This window comes from Heteronotia binoei, chromosome 17, assembly GCF_032191835.1.
Source record: "Heteronotia binoei isolate CCM8104 ecotype False Entrance Well chromosome 17, APGP_CSIRO_Hbin_v1, whole genome shotgun sequence".
Lineage (NCBI taxonomy): Eukaryota > Metazoa > Chordata > Lepidosauria > Squamata > Gekkonidae > Heteronotia > Heteronotia binoei.
The window spans coordinates 29,825,967-29,847,263 of NC_083239.1; the positions used below are offsets into that span (position 1 = coordinate 29,825,967).

Here is a 21,297-nt window from a genome sequence, read left to right on the forward strand (position 1 = left end):
CCTTATACTAACAACCCCTTTGGGCTGCTGAGCTCAGCACTACTTTGACTGGCAGCAGCGTTCCAGGGTTCTGAGAAGACAGACCCTTCCCCAGTCCCCACTGTCAGAGAGCCTTGTAAATGGACATACCAAACTGGACTGCTTCTGCTCTACCTCTGAGCCTCGGCTAGAGGCCATTGATGCCTCTCCTGCTTGCCGATTCTCTCCTGCCTAATTTGCATTAACTGTGAATGGAGGAGAGCCCATGTAAGTAAGAGGCACAGAGGCCATTCTTGGCAGGGGTTTAGTTTGTATTTTCTCTCCGTTGCCTCCAGGAGACATCCGCCCTTGCTGGAATCCAAGCAGCAGTTTGCTGGCATTCCAACACCCTCCGCTTACTTCCCTTCCTGTGGTGCAGCCTTCACAGTTTTGATTGCATTGGAGAGGGACAGGCGGTTTGTCTCAGCCACCCCTGGGATGAGAGGGTCTCCGTTCCCCAGCCGAGTGACATCTGCCTTCAGATTAGAATTGTAGCAATGACATCTATGACCTCATAATTTAAAGGACACAAAAAGGCATGAAGCCTCCTTTGCTGGAGGCAGCAGGGTTTCTCAGCACCCAACCTGAAGCTGCTCAATTTGGCATGACCAACAGCTCCTTCCATGGTACAATTTTGGTTTTCTGGGGAAGTGGGGGTGGGGGTTGAGGAGCCAGATTAGAATTTTGCTTTGGAGGAGGCCTAGTAATCTGGAGACAGTCTGCCTCACACGCGCACACAATTTTCTCTTTGCTCTGCAACTTGGAAAACTGATGGACATGGAGCTTCTCTTTGCCTTGGTGGCCTCAGGTGGCATGAACTTCAGCCTCCACCAACACCATGGCTGGTTGTGATCACAGTTCTGTTTTTTCCCTTGCCTGTTTCCTGTCACTTTAGAGTAACCAGAGGAGTAACTCTTGGGCTCAGGGTTTTTAATTTAGAGAAAGGAAGTGGAGGGTAGGAATAAACATCCTGTTCTCTCAGAGGGTAGTAGATGTTTCTGTGCAGCACATATGAACTTGCTTTCTATGGAGCTGCACTACAGCTCCATGAAGAAGACCACCATAGATTTATACCCCACCCTTCTCTCTGAATCAGAGACTCAGAGTGGTTTACAATCTCCTTTATCTTCCTCCCCCACAACAGACACCCTGTGAGGTGGGTGGGGCTGAGAGCTCTCTCAGAAGCTGCCCTTTCAAGGACAGCTCTGTGAGAGCTATGGCTAACCTAAGACGATTCCAACAGCTGATAGGCTTTTCCTGTATGAATCTGCCTCATATTTAGGACCGCTCAATGAAAACTCTGTAGTTCCAGAACATATTAGGTCTTCCTTAGTTCAAAGGCAGCATACCACCAGAAGCAGCAGATGAAGATCATCACTTTCCTTATGAGCTGCCACATGCAGAGAGACTTGGAAACAATGCTAGAACAGGGAGCCACTATCACATTTGAATCAAAGGCCTGAAGCAAAAAGCTTCTGTGGGACCGTGCATTCAATACACAAGTCATTCAAATAAGACACAAGTGCCTATGAGAGGATTTTGGCTCAGTGAGCATCATGTTTTCAAAAGGCCTTCATCTGGCTTATTAACATACTTTTCTCAGAAGAGTTAGCTAGGTAGCAGTCGTTGGCAGCAACCTCTTGCTATCAAATCAGCATCCTTGTCTGAAGGACTATCGTGACTATTAAATCCCAGTTTCTCGTGGGTTGTTTTCCTCACAGGCTGTGATATTCTTCCAAGGCCTCATCAACCACAGATCCTGTAGGGGAAGCTCCCAGTTTCTTCATCCACAATAATAAACTGGATATGAGTGGCCAGTAATCTCCGATCATGCGCTAAGGACAAAGCAAGAAGATCCATGTCGGCTTAACAAGACGTGTCCAGTTCACCAGCCAACAACATACCGATGAAGAATAAGAGCGAGCTGCGTGCCTGCTTCTGGATTCTCGCTTTAAGGCCTGAGAATGGAAACCGTATCTGTTCCAGAGGGGATAACAGAATGTGATCAACCAGTGTGCCAGTTAGAACATGCGCCAGAGCTGGCAGCTTTGCCAGAAGCAACAGCAGAAAAGGAAGAAGACCAACCTCTTGGCCCGACACGTTCCTACGTCCTCTACATTGGAAACTTGAATCCCAAATACTCACAGGAAGATATCTGCAGCATGCTGAAGGATATTTTAGGCACGGCCAGCGTCACCCTCCAGCGGCACAACATCGAAGTGATCAGGAAGCGGAAGCAGGCCTATGCCTTCGTGCAGGTGGCAACTGAAGCGAGCTTGGAGCTCGTCCTAAAACAGCTGCTGCTCGCGTCGGAATCGGAGCAAGACCTAGCCCAGGAGCTGGTGAAGAAAGGCAAAACTCTGGTTGTGGGATACGGCAAGAAATTTGCGCTTGGGGGCAACGATAGCAGAGAGGTAAGGTCAGGACCCAAAGGCTAATTTTCCTGGACCTGATATGGACTAGCGATCCAAGTCACTTGCCTGTGGATGATCCCAACTTTTATACCTACACATGAAATCATACTCGCACAGGAATCGTGAAAGAGAATGTTGTTTCTGAAATGTCATGGTAACGGTCTTGTGACCAGGATGTCCCACACTAGCCCACTCTCATTAGATCTCAGAAACCAAGCAGAGCCAGCCCTGGTTAGTATTTGGATGGGAAACCACAAGGGAAGTCCAGGGTCACTGCACAGAGCTCAGGTAGCGGCAAGCCACTTGTGAAGTCACTTGCCTTGAAAACCCCAAGGGGTCACCATGTCATCTGTGAAGTGACAGCACTTCCCACCCACAGGGGCTGAAACCCTCAGATCCCACTAAGCCTTTGGATAAGGCCGGGGGGGATTAGAACCAGTGTGCCTCTGAGATAACATGAGCTAGCTCACAGATTTTTAGCCTCCAGCTCACACATTTTTGTCTTAGCTCAGGAAGGATGACCCCAGAGCACACCAATTTATGGAGTAGCTCACAATTTTAATGGCAGTAGCTCACAAAGCAGAATTTATGCTCACAAGATTCTGCAGCTTAGAGGGAACATTGATTAGGACATTGTAGGATTTTAAAGGCACTGGGGGGAAACAACCACTCTGGCTTGGGTCCTACCTGAAAGCACTGCATGTGGCGATTTTTGTTGATTTCCACACCTATGATGCACCTGAAGCAATTCCTGGTGAGGCCTCACACACACACACCACAGCAGCATGTGGGGGCAACTGCAGATGCAGTAGAAAGGAGAAACTTCACCCCATAGAACCTGTGGTTGGCTCCAAATCCCTGGGAATGCATTGTTGTGCTAGTAGCAGCCGCTTTTAGAATCAGTTCAAAGGGACTTCCAGGGTCATCTAGTCCAGACCCTGCACAATGCAGGAAATTCACAAAAAAACCCTCTCCATTTTAGGTAAGAAGGTATTGTGCAAATGCTTTTCCCTGTGTGATGCTGTTGTGGAAAGAGTAATCGGATGCAATTCTCTTTCCTCACACTGGGTATCCTGCACTTGAGCATTCTCAACAAACCCCTGTGCAATATTCCCTTTCACACATCAAGTGAAGGAGAGCCAACAGTCTTCCTCCACAATTCATTCCGTTGCTTGCACATCATAAGAATTATTTCCTGCAGTTCAGACCCTTCCAGGGGCAGATCTAACCCATTCCCACATAGCTATATTTGTTGTGAAAACAAGTGTGCCTGATCAACAAATGTTGAGTCATTGCAACTGTCACAACAGAACCCACAGCACAGTAGCTAACAGGTTTCAGGCTGTGTCACTTTGTGCCATGTGTAAATAGGAGCCCTTTTCCACAGTAGAAAGTGTTGTGTGAGCCTACTTGACTGCCAAAGTTAACAAGCAGATGGTGAGGAGCACACAAGTGCAATTCCCAGCAACACTGGCATCCGCACAAGGTGCTGGAGAGATTAAGATGAAATCCATCACCCCCCAAGAAGGATCTTAGCCCAGGGTGGCCAAACTGTGGTTCAGAAGCCACATGTGGCTCTTTCACACATATTGTGTGGCTCTCAAAGCCCTCACCAGCCCATCGGTCGGCTTGGAGAAAGCTTTGTCTCTTTAAATCACTTTGCCAAGCCAGCCAACAGCTTGGAGAATGCATTTAAAGTTCTTTTCTTTCTACCTCTCCCTCTTCCCATCTATTTGCCTTCCTGCTCTCAAACATCTGACATTCATGTCTTGCGACTCTCAAACATATGTTTATTCTACATAGCTCTTACATTAAGCAAGTCTGGCCACCCCCATGCTAGCCTGTAAATAAGGGGTTTGCCCCCTTGGTTCCCTTCTGTCCCTCCGTTTGGAAATGTGCTTCTTCCAGTGAGTGGGGAAGAGGACCTGAGTTTTCTTGTCCTGAACCTAACTAGGGGAGGGGGTAGCAAAAGATTTTGTTCACACAATTAGTGGGAGTTATGGGCTGATTGGGAGGTAAGACGGCATGGCAGAGAAGCTTGGAAGATGAGATGATAAAAGGCTTGGAAGATAAGCAGAGTCTAGTTGGATGGGAGACCACCCAGGAAGGCTCTGCAGAAGAAGGCAATGGCAAACCACGTCTGCTTCCCACTTGCCTTGAAAGACCCTTGCTGGGGTCACCATAAGCCAGGTGTGACTTAATGGCACACATGTCCATATAGGCTGATTACCGCCAACAATCCATGAGTTCTCAATAAAAACATAATTATTTTTTAAAAAACGACAAAACAATCCCAGGATTCTACTTGCTGGATAAGCCCTTGTTCATCTGCCTCCGGAGTTCGATGTAGGTTCTCCCCTACATCAAGGCTCTAACCCACATGCAGTGCCTGGGTTAATTCCAGTCATTCAGTGCACAGAAGTCAGAATCAGCAATTGCAGAGATCTTACCCCATTCCAGTGGTAGGCCCACTTAGGTTTGGCTGTGCAAACCTTTACAATAAGGTGTTTGTCATGGGGTGCGCACCAAAGGCCTGACACTAAGCAACAAGTCCCTGAGATTGTTGTAAGGTTCCTTGGTACCCATTTGCATTGTTTTACTCTGTCACATCCACAGACCAACTCCATAGGGAGCAGCTTAGAATCTCGTCTAGGAGGGTTGCAGGTGCCCAAGATAACGAAGCCACCATCCAGCGAAACCCAGACTAATTCTGGCAGAAAGTTCGCTCAGCGTGCTTGGAGACTAACGGACCGGCCAGCTTTTCTAAGTGGCACTCGTTCTGACAGTGCCATTGTCCAAAAAGAGATTGTAGGCAAGGAACGCCTGTTCTTCGGTGCTTGCATGGGCAATGAGACGCGAAACGTGGAATTTAAACGTGGCGGTGGGGAATATTTGACAGGCACTCTGAAGCATCATGTGCGAAAGTACGTGTGCGCATTCCTCAACAGTGAAGGGGGAAGCCTTCTCGTGGGTGTAGAAGACAATGGCTTCGTGCTGGGTGTCCGCTGTGACCACAAAGATGAAGACAGGGTCCGCCTCCTCATCGACTCCATTCTGAAGGGTTTCAAGCCTCAAGTTTTTCCATCAGCTTATACACTGAGTTTCATTCCTGTCATTAAAGATGAAGACACCGGCATCTTCCTGAAAGTTATCCGGTTAACTGTCCATCCTCCCAAACAGCATGCAGAACCTCTTCTTTACGAGACAGACCAAGGCGAAGTGTACATACGGCGAGATGGCAGCATTCAAGGCCCTCTCTCTGGGAGTGCCATTCAAGAGTGGTGTCGGCAGGTAATCTTTTTTTTATATTGCTTTTGCTGAACCTGGTTGGTTGGTTTGCTTAACAGCCAACTCATGAAGTTGCAGAAAGCAACATGAATGTGCTCTTGCTCTCAGGGTCCAGAGTATCCTGATCTCAAGAGCTAAGCAGGGTTGGCTGGGGTTAATACTTGGATGGGAGACCACCGAGGAAATCCAGGGGTGCAATGGCAAACTGCCTGCCTTGTCTTTCACTGTAAAACCTTACAGCATCACCATATGGAGTCTGTGACTTGACAGCACTTTATACAAACTGTAAATTGCACCCCATGAAAGATAGTTTGTTGCATCAACCTAACAGATATTTCTTTTACATCAGTAAGTTGTAAAAGCACTGTTTTTACATAGTGTGTGTTCAGAACTTTACATCAGTAAGTTTTAGTAACCCTGCTCTAGATGGCCCAAGCTAGCCTGACCTTGTCAGATCTCTGAAGCCAAGCATCATCAGCCTTAGTTAGTACTTGGATGGGAGACCACCAAGGGGCGCTACACAAAGGCAAGCAATGGAAAACCATCTCTGTCCATGACTTGCCTTGAAAACTCAATGGGGTTGTTGCAATTTGGCTGCAAACTGACAGAAAAAAATCAGTTTTTTATAAAGGGGGAACCTCTTCTTCCATTAGAATTGCTACACAAAAGGGAGTTTAGCCACAAATTGGCACCTCCCCCTCTCTCTATATATATACACACACACACACACAGAGGGCTTTTTCTGTAGCAGGAACTCCTTTGCATATTAGGCTACACCACCCTGATGTAGTCAATTCTCCAAGAGCTTAGAGTAGGCCCTGATATATGATCCCTGTAAGCTCTTGGAGGACTGGCTACATCGGGGGTGTAGCCTAATATGCAAAGGATGTCCTGCCACACACACAAAAAAAGCTGTGTGTTTGTATGTATGTATTCAGAGACCCCAAAAAGGACTAGCTCTGTCCTGAACTCCTATGCACTGTTAGGGAGGGGCCAGTGGCTCAGCGGTAGAATATCTGCTTTGCAAGGTCTTGAAACCAATTTCTAGCACATTCATTTACAAGGAACAGGTAATGCGAAAGACAGCCTGAGACTGATATTGCTGTTGGTCAAAAAAGAAAACAGATTGACCAAGTCTGCTTATAAGACAGCAATGTACGTTCATGTGAAAACTTGGCTCTTTGGATAAATATCCTCTAAGACCCCCCATAGTGCAAATACTTATAGACAAGGAGTTCAGAAAAAGAGAAATCTAACAACTTACTATCCTATCCATTAGCATGCCGTTTGGTCAATTGAATTTGCTTATCTACCTCTCTGTAGATTTTAAGAGAGGCAGGGAAGAAACTGGTACATGTTGTCTTTTTCACTCATCATTTGTTGAGTGCCACACACCATATAGTAGTTAATAATACAATTCCGGCCAGAATTTCCCAGATCCATCAGCCATCTATGTCTTGCCAGTCTCTCAGATCCATCACCCCTTTCAGCCAGATTCACTACCTGCAAGCAGTCTGGGTGCTATCAAGGTGGGAACGGGATGACTATCCTTTTGTAAACCCCCAGAAATGGACAGAGGAGATCAAGAAGCTGGAGGAGAAAGCAGAGACTTTGTTGAAAGAGAAGGAGGAGCTGCGACAGCAGATACAACAGAACACCAGCCCGCGATGCTGCGCCTTCATGTAACCGCCAGAGCACTACGACAAAACCAGCCAAAGTAGTTAACGTGCTGGAAGTAAACAGAGGCCAAGAGAAAGCTCGAGTCCAGAGTCTTGTGTCTTTGTGGCAGCAGGATGCTGCTTCTGCAGTGAGAGTTTTATAGCAATCAAATAGATTGCATTTAGGTTCTACCACCTGTATTCGGACACCATGGCTTGTGCAGAACTTCAGTTGCTCCACCAGACTAAGTAACGAATCTCAGTTTGTCTGTTTCTTGCCTCCTCTGTATCTCTTAATGCGAAGAGCATCTTCCCTATCCTGCTGGTTCTGCAGCTAAGCAGGTTCGAAGAGCGGTACTTGCTTAAAACTCTGGTTTGCAAATTCAGAGGTTATAGCAAACCACAATTATTGCATAAACATTATTGCACAGTAGTTAAACAAGCAAAAAAACCCTTGTTGGTCTCACACACACACACAATTTGTTAGACTTTATATATCACAACAGCAGATCCAATGTATGAATGCTGTGATCTGTTCTACCAGAACACTGCAGAAGAGAGAGAGCTGCATCAGTGGAGACTCAAGGAAAAGTAGGAATAAACACTGCAGTGGAAAAAGAAATATCTTGGGGCCCCGGAGTGAAATAAAATTTCTTCTCCCACTGTCGCATCTCTTTCGGAAACTGGCATTAGTTTAGTCAAGCTTGCACATATTGTGACACACTCTCACTCCAAATCAAGTGCAATGAGGCGATATCAATAAAACTCCTGGGTTTTCCAAGAACAAAAATAAGAGGGTTGTGAACAGCTACAATCAATAGCAGCTCTGGTGGCTTTGGGTATTCCAGCTGGCGAGTGTGTGCAGGCTAATTCCAGCACGTGCACTTTTGCCTGATGAAGTGACAGTGGAATCCAGAGTCCTATAGCATTTCCCTCTCACCACCACCATTATCTTTCTGTCCACATAACAGCCACCCTCTACGATATACGTAGTCACTATATCTAATAGGAAAACGACAGGCTCCTGTGTTGATGGCAAAATTTGCAAGCTCTGGTATTCTCCCTACAAGGTCTCTACTTTCAACTATGCAGAAAAGGGGACTCTGAAAGATCATCCCCAAAATAAGGACATGCAAGGGACACGGCCTGATGAAGACTGATTATACCATACTCTATAGCAGGAGTCCACAACACCGATGCCTCTGGAATTCTGACATAGCATCATGGGGGCTGCCACAAAATGGCTGCTGCAGGAGGTGGAGCAAACCACAAAACAATTGCCGCAGCTTAACAGTGTAGATGCTCATGCTGTGGTGGCAGCTGCTGCCAAAGCAACATTTTAAAATATATATGCACCCAATCAGAAACCTTGCTGGGCAGAATTCCAATTAAGTTAAGCTGTGGCAATTTTTTTTGTGGTTTGCTCCGCCTCCTGCAGCAGCCATTTTGTGGTGGCCCCCACCATGCCATGTCATAATTCCAGATGTGCTACAGGCTCAAAAGAGAAGGTTGGGGACCCTTGCTGTAGAAGCAATGGAATATAGCAGGCAGCTGAGTATCAGCTAAAGGAAAGAGGGTTGGAGAGAAATCAGCCTGTTCAAGCCTATGACAGCTTAAAAGATCCCTGGCAGGTGGGGGGATTTTATGGGATCGTGCAAGATTTTCAAATTGCCCCCCTCCCCCACAATTCCCATCCAGCCCTGTCAACATCAACAAGGGATAGCAAGAGATGCCCCACACCAAGAGTCCCAAAGCTTTTGAGTCTGCAAACCATTTTAGAATTCTGACACAGGGTGGAGCCAGCCACAAAATGGCTACTGCAGATGATGATATTGGATTTATATTTATACTCTGAATCTCAGCATCTCAAAGCGGTCACAACCTCCTTTTACCTTCCCCTCCCCCCCCCCCCCCCACAATAGACACTTGTAAGGTAGGTGGGGCTGAAAGAGCTTTTTACAGCAGCTGCAAGTGAAGGAGTGGGGAATCAAACCCAGTTCTCCCAGATAAGAGTCCACGCACTTAACCACTACACCAAACTGGCTCTCACTGTAGCTTGCCTTCAGTGAGACAGTGAATATCCTTGTGCTGTCATTGTCAAAGCAACATTTTAAAAAAATCTGTAGTCAGTCAGAAGCCTTGCAAGGTGAAAGCCCCACTCACTATCTAAAAACACTTGACGGGCACCAGGAAAGTTGTCGGAAGGCACCATGCTGGGGATCCCTAGATGCCACATTGTTAACAGGAAAAAAAATAAGAGCTATCAAAAGATTCTGCAAGGTTGATAGATGACAGGATTTGGACGCAAACGGTTTTCCCAACATTTTAATGAATGGAAAAGGATATGGACATATGGTACATTTATATAGCAAAAGAAGTTCCCAATAACTTAGTGGTTAACACTGCTTACGAGCTACATTGGCAAAAGAAGAGATTATGAACACTTGTTTCTTGATGTTCCCACACCCCTTTCCTCTGTGTGTGTGTGAGGGGGAGGTGGGGAGGTGGAGCAAGTATTGCTGTAGAAACTGGCAACATTTGTGGCATCCCAAAAGGCCCCTGGCACAACAGGGGAAGAACAGGAGGGCCATCCCTTACAAAAATAAGGACCTCAGACCATCCTGTCCAAGGCAGATCTCTCAATGAGAGTCTCAAAGGCATCTTCTGTTGAAGTCACTTTCTCACATGTACAGTCCCCTTGATGCAAGGAGATCTTTCAAGTCCAGGAAGGACTTTAAAAGAGAGGGAGTGGATCTCAAATTTATAAAATGGGGTTGGTTTGTTTTTTACAAATTTTAATGCAATAATTGCAGCTTGACATGACGTATTCAGGAGCAATGATACCAAGGTTTCCTAAGCAGAAAGTGGGACTCCTGGAACAAAACAGAGTGGCAATGAAGCCCTAAATCCATCACTTGGGCTGGGATTAAGGGCAGATTTTCATTCTGCAGTCCTCTAAGGAAGGGAACGTCACCATTTAAGCCTCCTGCAGCAGAAGAGACCAGAAAATGCCAATCTCTCTTCTTGGCAAAGCTCAGACCTCTTCAGAAATCCAAGAACTACCCCAGTCCTGGGAAGTTCTCATTTCAAAATCCACAGACCATGTGGGTGCTAGGCAACGTGCATTTTCAGCTTCAGAGGCTTAACTAGAAATGAAAAAGTATGAAGAAGATTAAAAGAATATAAGTGTGACATGATTCCTTGAAATTAAACTGTGATGGCATGATTTGAGGAACTCCAACCAATGAGAGCATCCCAGGTATTGCAGAGAGAATGCCTGGCGTGTCCACAATAAAAGAGTCTTCTCATAGCCAAATATACCCTGATGGAAGCAAGAAACAAAAGGAATTATTGTGTGCATCTACCACCATAAAAGCACCCAAGTCAATACAAATAAATAATTTCACCATTATAAAAAAAATCAGTACTCTCAGAAGGGATCCCCTCAGCCTTGTACGGCATCACTGTCTAGAGGCAGAACACCAGCTGCGCTGATCATGCCGAATTCTGCTTTCTCTGCACCAGCACAGCATGGCTTGGGACAAGGGGGCCCCACCCCCAAACCAGAAGGGGCACAGGGACCTGACCAAGCACTTATTTTCTAGGTGATGTAATAAGAGAGGGGTTGACCTCTAACACACAGCCGGGGTGGGTGGGTGGAGCATAAAACCCCAGAACATTAAAAAATAAATATTACCGGCGATTACTCGTGATTAACTGCAGTGAACTTCAATTCTGTGATCTCGGAGTCCGGTGAACTGCTTCCACTTCTGTCACTGTACGTATCCCTGCAGAATTCAGATTGCATGAGAAAAAGAAAGGGGTTTGATCAGAAACGCTTCAAAGCTGCCTCTGGTTTATTTGCTGTGTTCATTCAAGTCGCTGGCTAATCAAGCCATGCGTGGCCAAAGCCCACAGCTAACTACAGCCTGCAACACTCAGCCAAACCAATTGCTAGACACAGTTCTCCAGGACATTCCTTAATATATGTATTTAATACATTTCCTGCATAACTTTCAGCTCAAGGCTTTTGAGGTGGCATATAGCTATTAAAGAAATCAATCATTAACAACAAAAAGTTGCACTAAATAGCACTCCTTGTGCGGTGGTGGCAGCTACTGCCAAAGCAAGATTTTTAAAACTCCGCACCTCCAATCAGGTCTCCAACGACCATTCAGAAGCCTTGCTGGCAAAAGCCCCACATGTCCCTGCCCACTTTCTAAAAATACTTGGTGGGCACCAGGAAAGTTGCTGCCTGGCTGCATGGCACCCACCGGCACCACGTTGGCGACCTTCTACAGGGTCTAAGGAGTGCTTGGCCGCCCATCTCAGGCAAACCCCCTTGAAGGTCATTTTGTAAAGGAAGCACACTCCAGGTTTGGCAGAAGTCCATGAATCATGGGCAAGCGGATGCTACACAGCCAGAATGCACAAGGGCAGGAAGGAACAATAGTGGCAATTCTTTTTTCCAGGAACAAAGCGACAGAAGAGGGCAGATTCCCAATAAGCCAGAAGAAAGAGCATTAAGAACGCTGACTTTCAAAACACAGCATCAGCAGTCTCTTACCCAAAATGACAGCTGTACACTGAGAAGTCAGCACAAGGAGACAGACCGATCTCTCTAAAAGGGGAGATGAAAGCCAGGCGTATCAAGCTACGATGCAGGCAAAAAGCCTCCATCACTTCTGTTTTGCAGAAACAGTGGTGACTTCAGCAAAGATCTACAATAAACTTTCCAGTGCAAGGCCATTCAACTACTAAAAGCCGCGCTTTTCAAATAAGAAACAGGCTTCCTTTTAACAACAGAGTCCTGCAGCACCTTCAAAAGAGCAATTACGTTACTGCGGCAGACACTTTTCAGAGTCAAAGCTTGTTCTGGCAGGCTAGCTGCAGTCATTTTTCCACGGTGCTGCCTGACCAAATAGGTAACTTGGTGACAATGACGACTGCTATGCATGCAGGCCGTTATACAGGCTTCAGGATTTCAGACTGTCTGCTGGCTTTTAAAGCTCTTTATCCAGAAGGAAACGGGAAGGCTGTGTCTACAGAGCTAGACAAAAGCACACCGATGCTATCAGAACTTCACACAAAAGTGATACACAAGAGCAGCACTGACAGCTGTAACACGAAGTCTGCAGCTTAGGGGATTGCAGGAGCAAACACATTTCAGTCTTTCCTTTTCTCTCCCCAAATTTCTTGCCGTCCACAATCATCACAGCTAACTCACTGCTGATCTCCAGTGGCCAGCCCCAATACCTTGGGAAACCTGTTTGTCCCCACTGACTGGTCATCAGAGGTAAGCGAAGCAACAGCTCAGAATTTTTTTTTTTTAGTTCATTTATTGTAATTAGCCATTGGCTGTTACAAATCTACAAAAATCCCAAGTAAAAGGAAAGTAAACTAGAAGTTAAAACAACGGACGCAATACAATGGCATAATTTGACCATGGAAGCGACATTCTCATGTATTGGGGCTAAAAAGCTACTCTCCACACGAACATTCTTAATACGATTGAAATAATTCTATCAAGGAAACTCTTAGAAGAGCCCCAAAACACCGCCCCCCATATGCCTTCTCGCAATCGTGGTGCTCGTACACATCCTGATTTTATGCGCTGTAGAATGGTTTCTATGCCTTTTAAACTGTGTTATTTTGTTTTGCCCCTTCATTTCCTCTTAACTTTATGTTGTGCAAGGAGGATGGAACTACCTAGCTATCCCAGAGTTATTTTATGTCTGAAGAACATTACTCTTGCATTTTTCTAGTGACACTGTTTTTTGCAGACAACCGTCAATTTTTCACTAATCTGCTGAAATGCAGTGCGCTGGACAATGAGAAATAAATATAATCTTCTCCCCACCCCCCAAAAAGCTCCCCAGAGCCCTCTGTAAAACAATCCTCTAGCCTAATGACACAAGAACTTATCTAGAACCAAGATCTAGGTGGGCAGCCATGTTGGTCTGAAGCAGCAGAACAAAGTCTGAATTCAGTGGAACCTTTAAGACCAACAAAGTTTTATCCAAGGTATGAGTTTTCGTGTGCAAGCACACTTCTTAAGACAAAGTTATCTTCAGGTTCAGATGTCTGAAGAAGTGTGCTTGCACATGAAAACTCATACCTTGAATAAAACTTTCTTGGTCTTAAAGGTGCCACTGAATTCACACTTTGCTCTATCTAGAACGTCACTTGTTATCCGCCTCCCCGCTTCATTCCATCCCAATGCTATAAGATCTGCTGGACATGGACAATAGGCCATATCTGTGAGGCAGAACCTGCCATTTTAGTCTGTATTGTCACTCTGTAGTTCTAGATTTTATATATTTTAAATTGGTCTTCTATTGGGTTTTTTTTACTGTTGATTGTTTTTATGAAATAACCTGCCCTGAGCCTGTTCTACAGGAAGGGCGGGCTATAGCAATGGCAATTATTAATTTGGATGGTGTGGGATTAAGATCAAAAGAGGATAGTAAATGGATTAATTTGATGTTAGTAGCAGCAAGACAAATGATAGCAAGGAATTGGAAAGAAGCTGAGGAATTGACAATTAATCATTGGAGGGATAAAATGAATACTATAATTATTTTGGAGTATTTAACGATGAAGATACGAAGAATGAACGGATTAAAGGTTAGGGAACAGGAGGAGGGGTGGTTTAGGAAGATGGTGAGATATTTGGAAAAGTTTAAACAATTTAAGACGATTGGTTGGTTAATAAGAAAATGAATGGACAAGATGTTTAAATAGAGTGATGGAGTTGTATTTGGATAAAATGTTAATAGTTATAAATTTATGGAATATTATAATGTATCTATGGCCTGGGACTCTCACAGAGGTGGAGTGGTGTTGGAATATATAACAATAATTTTTTTTTTTTTTAAAAAGGAAGGGCGGGCTTAAAATTGAATAAAATAAAATAGATAGATAAAAACAGAACCAAGGAAAGCTGTGGTTTTCTAGACACTCTGTAGACCAGGCATCCCCAACCTCTTTTAAGCTGGTGGGCCCCTCTGGAATTTAACAAAAGTGGTGAGCACAAACACAGATGGGCCACTTAAGGGGGCAGAGCTACACACAGAGGAAGCCCAAGTTCAGGGGAGAAGAGGAACAATTTCTAAAAATACACTGGGAAACAGGAGCGAGAGCGAGACTAAACCAGCACTGCAGTGTCTGCTGCTGCTAAAACAATCTCCTTTTAATCAGCGCAACCAATCTGGCCTCCACTGACCAATCAGAAGCCCTGATGGGCGGGAGCCCCAGCTACTTTCTAAAAACACTTGGCCAATTTGCTGCCTGCTTTTGAGGGACAGGTTAGGTCAAGGTTTTACTGTCCTACCACACACAGAGAAACCCTCATCACTGTCTAAAATAAAGCAGGCATCCAGCAGCACCATAAAGACTAACCAAATTTATTCCACCACAAGCTTTCAAGAGCCAGAGCTCACTTCATTAGAAGCACTGCTAGACTCTTGCTTTGTTTTGTCACTACAGACTAACTCAGCTACTCATCAAGCAGAACGGTCAGAATGTAGGATATTGCGCTCCAGGCTCAAGCAAAAAGGATATTGCATAGCCTGAAAGTATCTGCACCTAGCGTGACAGATTGTATCTTATTTGCACAACCAACGGCATTGGAAAGCACCTGCCAAGCAATCACACAATGAGCCAGGAACCTCAGCGGAACTCACCTGGGGGAGAGTCTGCAACCTTTCTGTATGTAATGTGTGAGTCTCCCTGAAGACGCCAGAAGGAGGCCAAAATATGGGGGAGACGGCTTGATGGGTCTGGAAAGGAACTCTGGGTGAAACTGAACACCAACGAAAAATGGATGCTCTAAGAAAGCAGAACATGCAGTGATCAGTAAATACTGAAAGCAAACCCAGACCAAAGTGCATGTTTCATATAAAGCAGGGCCTAATGGCTATCTATTACTGATAGACATTTGTGCTCATCTATGGGATTTAAGGAAACACCACAAAGATTTGACACATTACCTACTATCTGCTAATTTGGAAACAACTCTGGATTCCAGAATTCTTTCCACTATTGACCGCTGCAATGCTTGTCTCTCGTTAATTAAAGAACAAAGAGGTGCCCTTTGGACATCAAAAATTATATTCTGATTGGAGCTCAAGACAATCCAAATCGGACACTTTTTAATAGTTCCAAGGGAGGAGCAGCCATGCTGCTTTGTTCCAGTTAGCATCTTATGAAGCTTTTGATCGTGCTGGGAGCAAAAAGAGCTCAGATCTCATTAACTCTGCAAAAGACTTGCTCTTAACATTATTTCAGACTCAAGTTTCTTCCATCATGCCCAGAAATGTCTCTTCCTTCCCTCAGTTTTGTTTGTTGTGGAACATCCAGCTGAAATTTGTTTGTTGTGGAACTTCCAGCTCTGGTGAATTCAAATGCTTGCTATTCTGGGCCAATTTTGTTGGTGAAGTGGTTAAGTGTGCGGACTCTTATCCGGGAGAATCAGGTTTGATTCCCCACTCCTCCATCTGCACCTGCTGGATGGCCTTGGGTTCACCCATAGCTCTGGCAGAGGTTGTCCTTGAATGGGCAGCCGCTGTGAGAGCCCTCTCAGCCCCACCCTCCTTGGTGTCTGTTGTGGGGGAGGAAGATAAAGGAGATTGTGAACTGCTCTGAGACTGAGATTCGGAGTGGAGAGCGGGATACAAATCCAATATCATCATCTTCTTACCAGCTCCCCCTACCCCAGTTACTAACTCGATTGCTCACCTTCCAGCTCAACCACCTCCATTCGCTCTCCTTCGACATCCTGGCCCACAAACTTCATACCTTTTTCTTCAAAGACGTTCTTCAGCTCTGGATTTACCTGTGGAAAGAAAACTGGTGTCATGTGCTCTTGTCCCCAGAGAATGTTGGGGGAGGGGGGGGAGGGGACAGGGAAGATCTCCACATGGCAGATGGTACCTCAAATCTGTGCCTGTGCCTCTCTTCTATATAGTCACCGTCGCCATACAGTTTCCCTAACCAAGAGAAGAACACAGCCCTTCAGTTACAAGAAACCTGATTAGATCTCATCACCACCACTGCCCTAATCCCAGCTTCAAGGTTCAAATTACCAACTGCAGAATTGGAGTTTGTTTTTAGATTGTTATGCTGCTTTTAGATTGTATATTGTATTATATGTATTTGATTTTAATCTTGAATTATTGATTGTTACCTGCCCAGAGCCCATTCGGAAAAGGGCAGGCTATAAATTGAAAATAATAAAGAAATAATAAATAGATCAGATCTCTGTAACAGAACAAAGCTGGAGTCCGGTGGCACCTTTAAGATCAACGAAGACCAAACCCTGTAATTATAGGATTCGGTTAAATCCCAGCTCTGTTAGAAAGTGAGATCATGCAACTCCATCCGTGGAGATAAGTCCACTTTAGCAAGCCCTCGAGGTTAAGATAGTAGATTTCTATACTTTCCAAGAGAGATTCTGAACTTCCGTGCCTCAGCAACAGGTCTTAGCAAACCCATCAATAACCAAAAGGGGAGGAGGATGAAAAGAAAAATAAATAAGAGGTCTAGAAAAAGTCATACTCATGACTGAATTCTTTGTCTGGAAGATTGTTCTTCTCTTGCCAAGCCTCATGGTCCCACCCATTTGGCCAGGATTATGTTCCGGCATGTCTATTACCTGAAGGAGATAATGTGAAGAAGAGCACACTGTGATTGAAAAGGAATCAGAGGGCAAACACTGCTAAATTGATACCGGGGGGGGGGGAGGGAGGAGTGTTTTTTTGACATAATCGGCCTTTCAAGGGATACATAAGCACCATCCTTAACTGTGAAGATGCCACAATGGAGAAGTAAAACAAGTTGCATGACAACTGCATTGAGATTACCATAGAGTAATGATCTTCAAGCATTCCAGATCCAGACCCAAGTCACAATTACATTTTACTGCTTTTGACATTGATATAACAAAACAATACAGAACTGTCAAGTTGCTCCACTCGGACCATTTACACGCAAACAGTTTTCCAACTTCATTTTGTATCTACCAGTCACGGAGAGAACATTTCGCAAGCAAGCAATGCTTATTTTCCTGATAAAATTCCTTCTCAAACTGCCTAGTTGAAAGAACAGCGTCGCTTGCCAATGTGGTGGCATACAAGTAAAATCAACTTACCACTGGATGTGTGGTCTTGGGGTCAAATTCTGTAGAGTTGGCATCTGTACATTAAAGAGACATGAGTACATTAAACTCAGGCATCACTTGCTATGCAAACCCAGAGCTTTTTCTACTTTAATCCTTATTTTCTTCATTCTCAGGAAGAGGTTTCTTTTACCATCCATCACAACCAAGGTAGTGAGACAACAAATGCAACAAGTTAGAGGACCACAAGGTAACCAATGGATGAGATTTCCCTATAACCTAAAGCTTCCCTCCCAGCATACTGTAAGCCAGGATTTCCCAAACTCCCCCGCCCCCCCGGTTCTTTCCTGTGGTCCAGGCGGAGGACGCTCAGGGAGAAATACAGAGACTGTGCGCCGACCAGGAGCTTTCCCTGTCCCTCTTTTTCAAACATCAGAGAGAGGCAGAGGAGCACGCCTGGTTGGCACACAGTCTCAGTATTGCTCCCTGAGCGTTCTCTGCCTGGACCACAGGAAAGAACCGGGGGGGGAGTTTGGGAAACCCTCAGGGAGCAATACAGAGACTCTGCACTGGCTAGGAGCTTTCCCAGCCCTCTCTGATGTTTCCAAACATCAGAGAGGGATGGGGGAGGGCTTCTGGCCAGCACAAAGTCTCTGTAGCGCTCTCTGAGCGTCCTCTGCCTGGAGGACGCTCATACAGTGCTACAGTTGGCGGTGTGGGCATGGGGGGCAGGGGCCGGAGCATGGCACCAAATATAAACAGAAAGGGGAGGGGGCAGGGACAGTCAGGCTGCCCCTGGTGACCCTGCAAATGGGAAACGTTGCTGTAAGCTATTAAGAGACTAAGCAGTCTGGTTTCCCCTTCAGCACCTCCACCTCTGCCTCTCAGAATTTCACACCTCCTGATGCATGCTGAGCTCTTATCAGGCCACTGAGTGGTGGTCGTGTTGGCTGTAGAAACCCCTTCCCTATCTGTCAGTGACCTGCTTCTGTTGTCTTCCCAACAAGACACCCGAACACAGGCTTCAGAAAGAGCGAACTGGGGGCACACAAAGTACTGCAAGTAAAGAAACTAGGCCCATCTCCTTCTTTTCTCTCTCTTAAATCGACTCAGCTACTATCAGACACTATTCTAGGTGCCTACTCATCAGGTCTCTTTTGGGAGCCTTTTTCCTTTGGTTAATTTTAAAAGTCAGGATTAGGGAAGCATACCTAGAGATCTCCTGAGTATGCAGAAACTCCTGCCTTGCTTGCGGGTAGCTTGACTTTGTTGGGGGAGAAATGGATGCTGTTCCCCCTTTATGGCTAAACCTTGTATATTTCAAAAGCGGTACTCTGCGTATGCCGAACTACAGCAAAGACCCACTGTTGGTGACAACAGCTTCGATCGGCCTCTGAATCCCAGAGCCAGGAGGCTACACCAAGGGAAGGCCTTGGCCGCTATGCCCTGTTGTTGGCCATCCAGAGGAACTGATTGCCCACTGCATGAGAGAGGAGGCTGGACTAGATGGATCATTAGTCTGATCCACCAAGGCTCTTCTTATGCTCTTATTATCCAAAAGATTCTGCTTCACTAACAGTGGAGGTTTCTCCTAGTTGAAGAGGTGCATTCCATTGGTGGGAAGCTCCTTGCAACCAAGGAATCTCTGGAGGAAGGCTCAGTGAAAAGCAACCTATGGATCCAACCACCTTGGATACTAGCATCCTTAGCCCCCAACAGCCTGAACAGCCTACACTCCTCTAAGCTTAGAAGTTAAACATGGCTGGCCATGGCTAGAGCTTGGATGGGAGACCACCAAGGAAGGAAACAGCAAACTACCTCAGTTCATCTCCTGCCTTGAAAACTCCATGAAGGGTCACCGTAAGTCAGCTGGAGTTTGGCAGGACTTCCATTATTAACCCCCAACAAGGTATCCTTCCGTTGTTGCTTTTACCTTGCCAACCCAGGATGTTGCGTGCAAACTCCACAACTGCTAACTGCATTCCCAAACAGACCCCTAAAGGAAAAAAGGGGGGGCGGGGGAAGTAGACAAAGCTATTTAATGCAGGTACGCAGATAAAGCAAACTGCCTTTGCAACAAAGCCAGCTTTCCTTGTTCCATTCCCGTATGCAACTCCCTGGTAAAACTCCCAGGAATTATTTGCATAGGTCAACATGTAGAAGATAGAAACACAATGGAAGAGGCCGTTGATCCTGTGCAATTGTAGCAATCTTGATGCTCTAGACAGAACAGATACTGCTCCGTATTACCAAAATCCCTCCACTCCCCTCCCACCATCACCATGATGCCACATCTGTACCAGTGGGTTCCCAGATCACTGACAGGCCTCTTTATATACCCAGTCTCCACATGTTGCTAGGATGATGGCCTTATGATCAAAGTATGCATCCCGAAAGCACAAAGTTCTGTTCCCACTTTTTCTCCACATGCTTCAATGTATGTCAAGACCCAAGCAGACTCATATCAGGAATACCTTAAAATACCAAAATAGTCACCCATAATAGGAAAATTAGACCAAACTACACAGGGTACAAGATCCTTTAGAAATCATAAATATTCTGAATTTGTGCAATTTTATTAAAAGTGTTGAGTTACCTATACCAGCTGTTACAGATTTTGCTCATAGTTTGTAAAGTTTCCATTTTTAATTATTATTATTTTTGTTAAGCTGTAGTTGTTGCCAAGAGAGCCCCATGGTACAGAGTGGTAAAGCTGCAGTGCTGCAGTCCAAGCTCTCTGCTCACGACCTGAGTTCGATCCTGGCAGAAGCTGGGTTCAGGTAGCCGGCTCCAGGTTGACTCAGCCTTCCATCCTTCTGAGGTTGGTAAAATGAGTACCCAGCTTGCTGGGGTGAAAGTGTAGATGACTGGGGAAGGCAATGGCAAACCATCCCGTAAAAGGTCTGTTGTGAAAACGTAGTGATGTGACATCATCCCTGAGTCGAAAACGACTGGTGCTTGTACAGGGGACTACCTTTACCTTTTTAGTTGTTGTCTATATATTTTAATCTGTCTAACGGTATAACTGAAGTATCAATTTTTTTAAAAAAAGAAAGAAAAGGGGGGAAAAACCCTGTTATTTCTCTCACCCAAGAATGGCTTTTTCTGCTTTCTCGCCCAAGAAATGGCTTGTATCTTCCCTTCTGTCCCTCGAACACCAAAGCCACCCGGAACCAGGACTCCACTACAGAAAGAGAAAATGGTTCATTCAACAAACAGTGCAGGCACTTTTCAACCTTATCCCCTGAAAACATATTTCAATGTCAGACAAGCATTTTTAACACCCACATATGCAGCTACAGAACTGTGAAACTTCATGTTTCACAGAAGGCAGGTCTAGAAGTTGGTTAAACCCAGAATTATAAACCCCAAGTCTCTATCAAACAGCTGCAAAGCAAACAGAGAGAAGGCAGGATCTGGAACACAGATACAACAGGATACAGAGGGATGTTAATGGTATGGAACCTCTCACTGCCCCGGATGTAGCGCAAACACTTTGGGAAACCCAGTGGGGAGTAGGATTAAACACCCTTCTGCTTGCCAATTCTCTCATTTAAATCAGCCACACAGATGTCTTTTACAGACATCTTTCTAGTTCTGTTCGGGGGGGGGGGGACACTTCATATGTATAATTGTTTCAGGTGAACCTACTGAAGCCAGATAATGGGCATTTCTCATAAAGGGAGATGCAAACTTCAAAAAGAACCAATGATGGCTGCAATGCTCCTTTTCTTCCAGGAGACACTACTGTAGGGCAGTGTTCCCTCTAAGCTGTGTTAGCGTGAGCTAGCTCACAGATTTT

At 45.4% G+C, this 21,297-nt stretch overlaps 2 protein-coding genes across 3 annotated transcripts in view; one reads left to right on the forward strand and one right to left on the reverse strand.

Moving 5' to 3' along the window:
- Positions 1–1,711: 1,711 nt before the first annotated feature.
- Positions 1,712–7,482, forward strand: SLFNL1 (schlafen like 1). The gene is made up of 3 exons (XM_060257620.1): positions 1,712–2,432; positions 5,049–5,723; positions 7,287–7,482. The coding sequence occupies exons 1-3, from the start codon at positions 1,983–1,985 to the stop codon at positions 7,404–7,406; spliced, it is 1,245 nt and encodes a 414-aa protein (XP_060113603.1). The 5' UTR covers positions 1,712–1,982; the 3' UTR covers positions 7,407–7,482.
- Positions 7,483–9,688: 2,206 nt separating this feature from the next.
- CTPS1 (CTP synthase 1) overlaps positions 9,689–21,297 on the reverse strand; it is a 93,439-nt gene continuing 81,830 nt past the window's right edge. For both annotated transcript variants that reach the window (XM_060257621.1, XM_060257623.1), the window contains 9 exons: positions 20,585–20,679; positions 19,429–19,491; positions 17,529–17,572; positions 16,937–17,033; positions 16,313–16,368; positions 16,118–16,214; positions 15,064–15,208; positions 11,076–11,166; positions 9,689–10,700 (listed from right to left, as the gene is read on the reverse strand). In XM_060257621.1, the coding sequence (XP_060113604.1) occupies positions 11,082–11,166; positions 15,064–15,208; positions 16,118–16,214; positions 16,313–16,368; positions 16,937–17,033; positions 17,529–17,572; positions 19,429–19,491; positions 20,585–20,679 (682 nt within the window). In that variant the 3' untranslated portion in view covers positions 9,689–10,700; positions 11,076–11,081. The remainder of the gene's footprint in view (positions 10,701–11,075; positions 11,167–15,063; positions 15,209–16,117; positions 16,215–16,312; positions 16,369–16,936; positions 17,034–17,528; positions 17,573–19,428; positions 19,492–20,584; positions 20,680–21,297) is intronic.

Excerpts from the sequence above, each read along its gene's own strand:
- SLFNL1 (XM_060257620.1), top strand. The coding sequence starts at position 1,983 with ATGGAAACCGTATCTGTTCCAGAGGGGATAACAGAATGTGATCAACCA. Across the intron at positions 2,433-5,048 it reads GGGGCAACGATAGCAGAGAG|ACCAACTCCATAGGGAGCAG; the intron begins GTAAGGTCAGGA and ends TCACATCCACAG. Across the intron at positions 5,724-7,286 it reads TTCAAGAGTGGTGTCGGCAG|AAATGGACAGAGGAGATCAA; the intron begins GTAATCTTTTTT and ends GTAAACCCCCAG.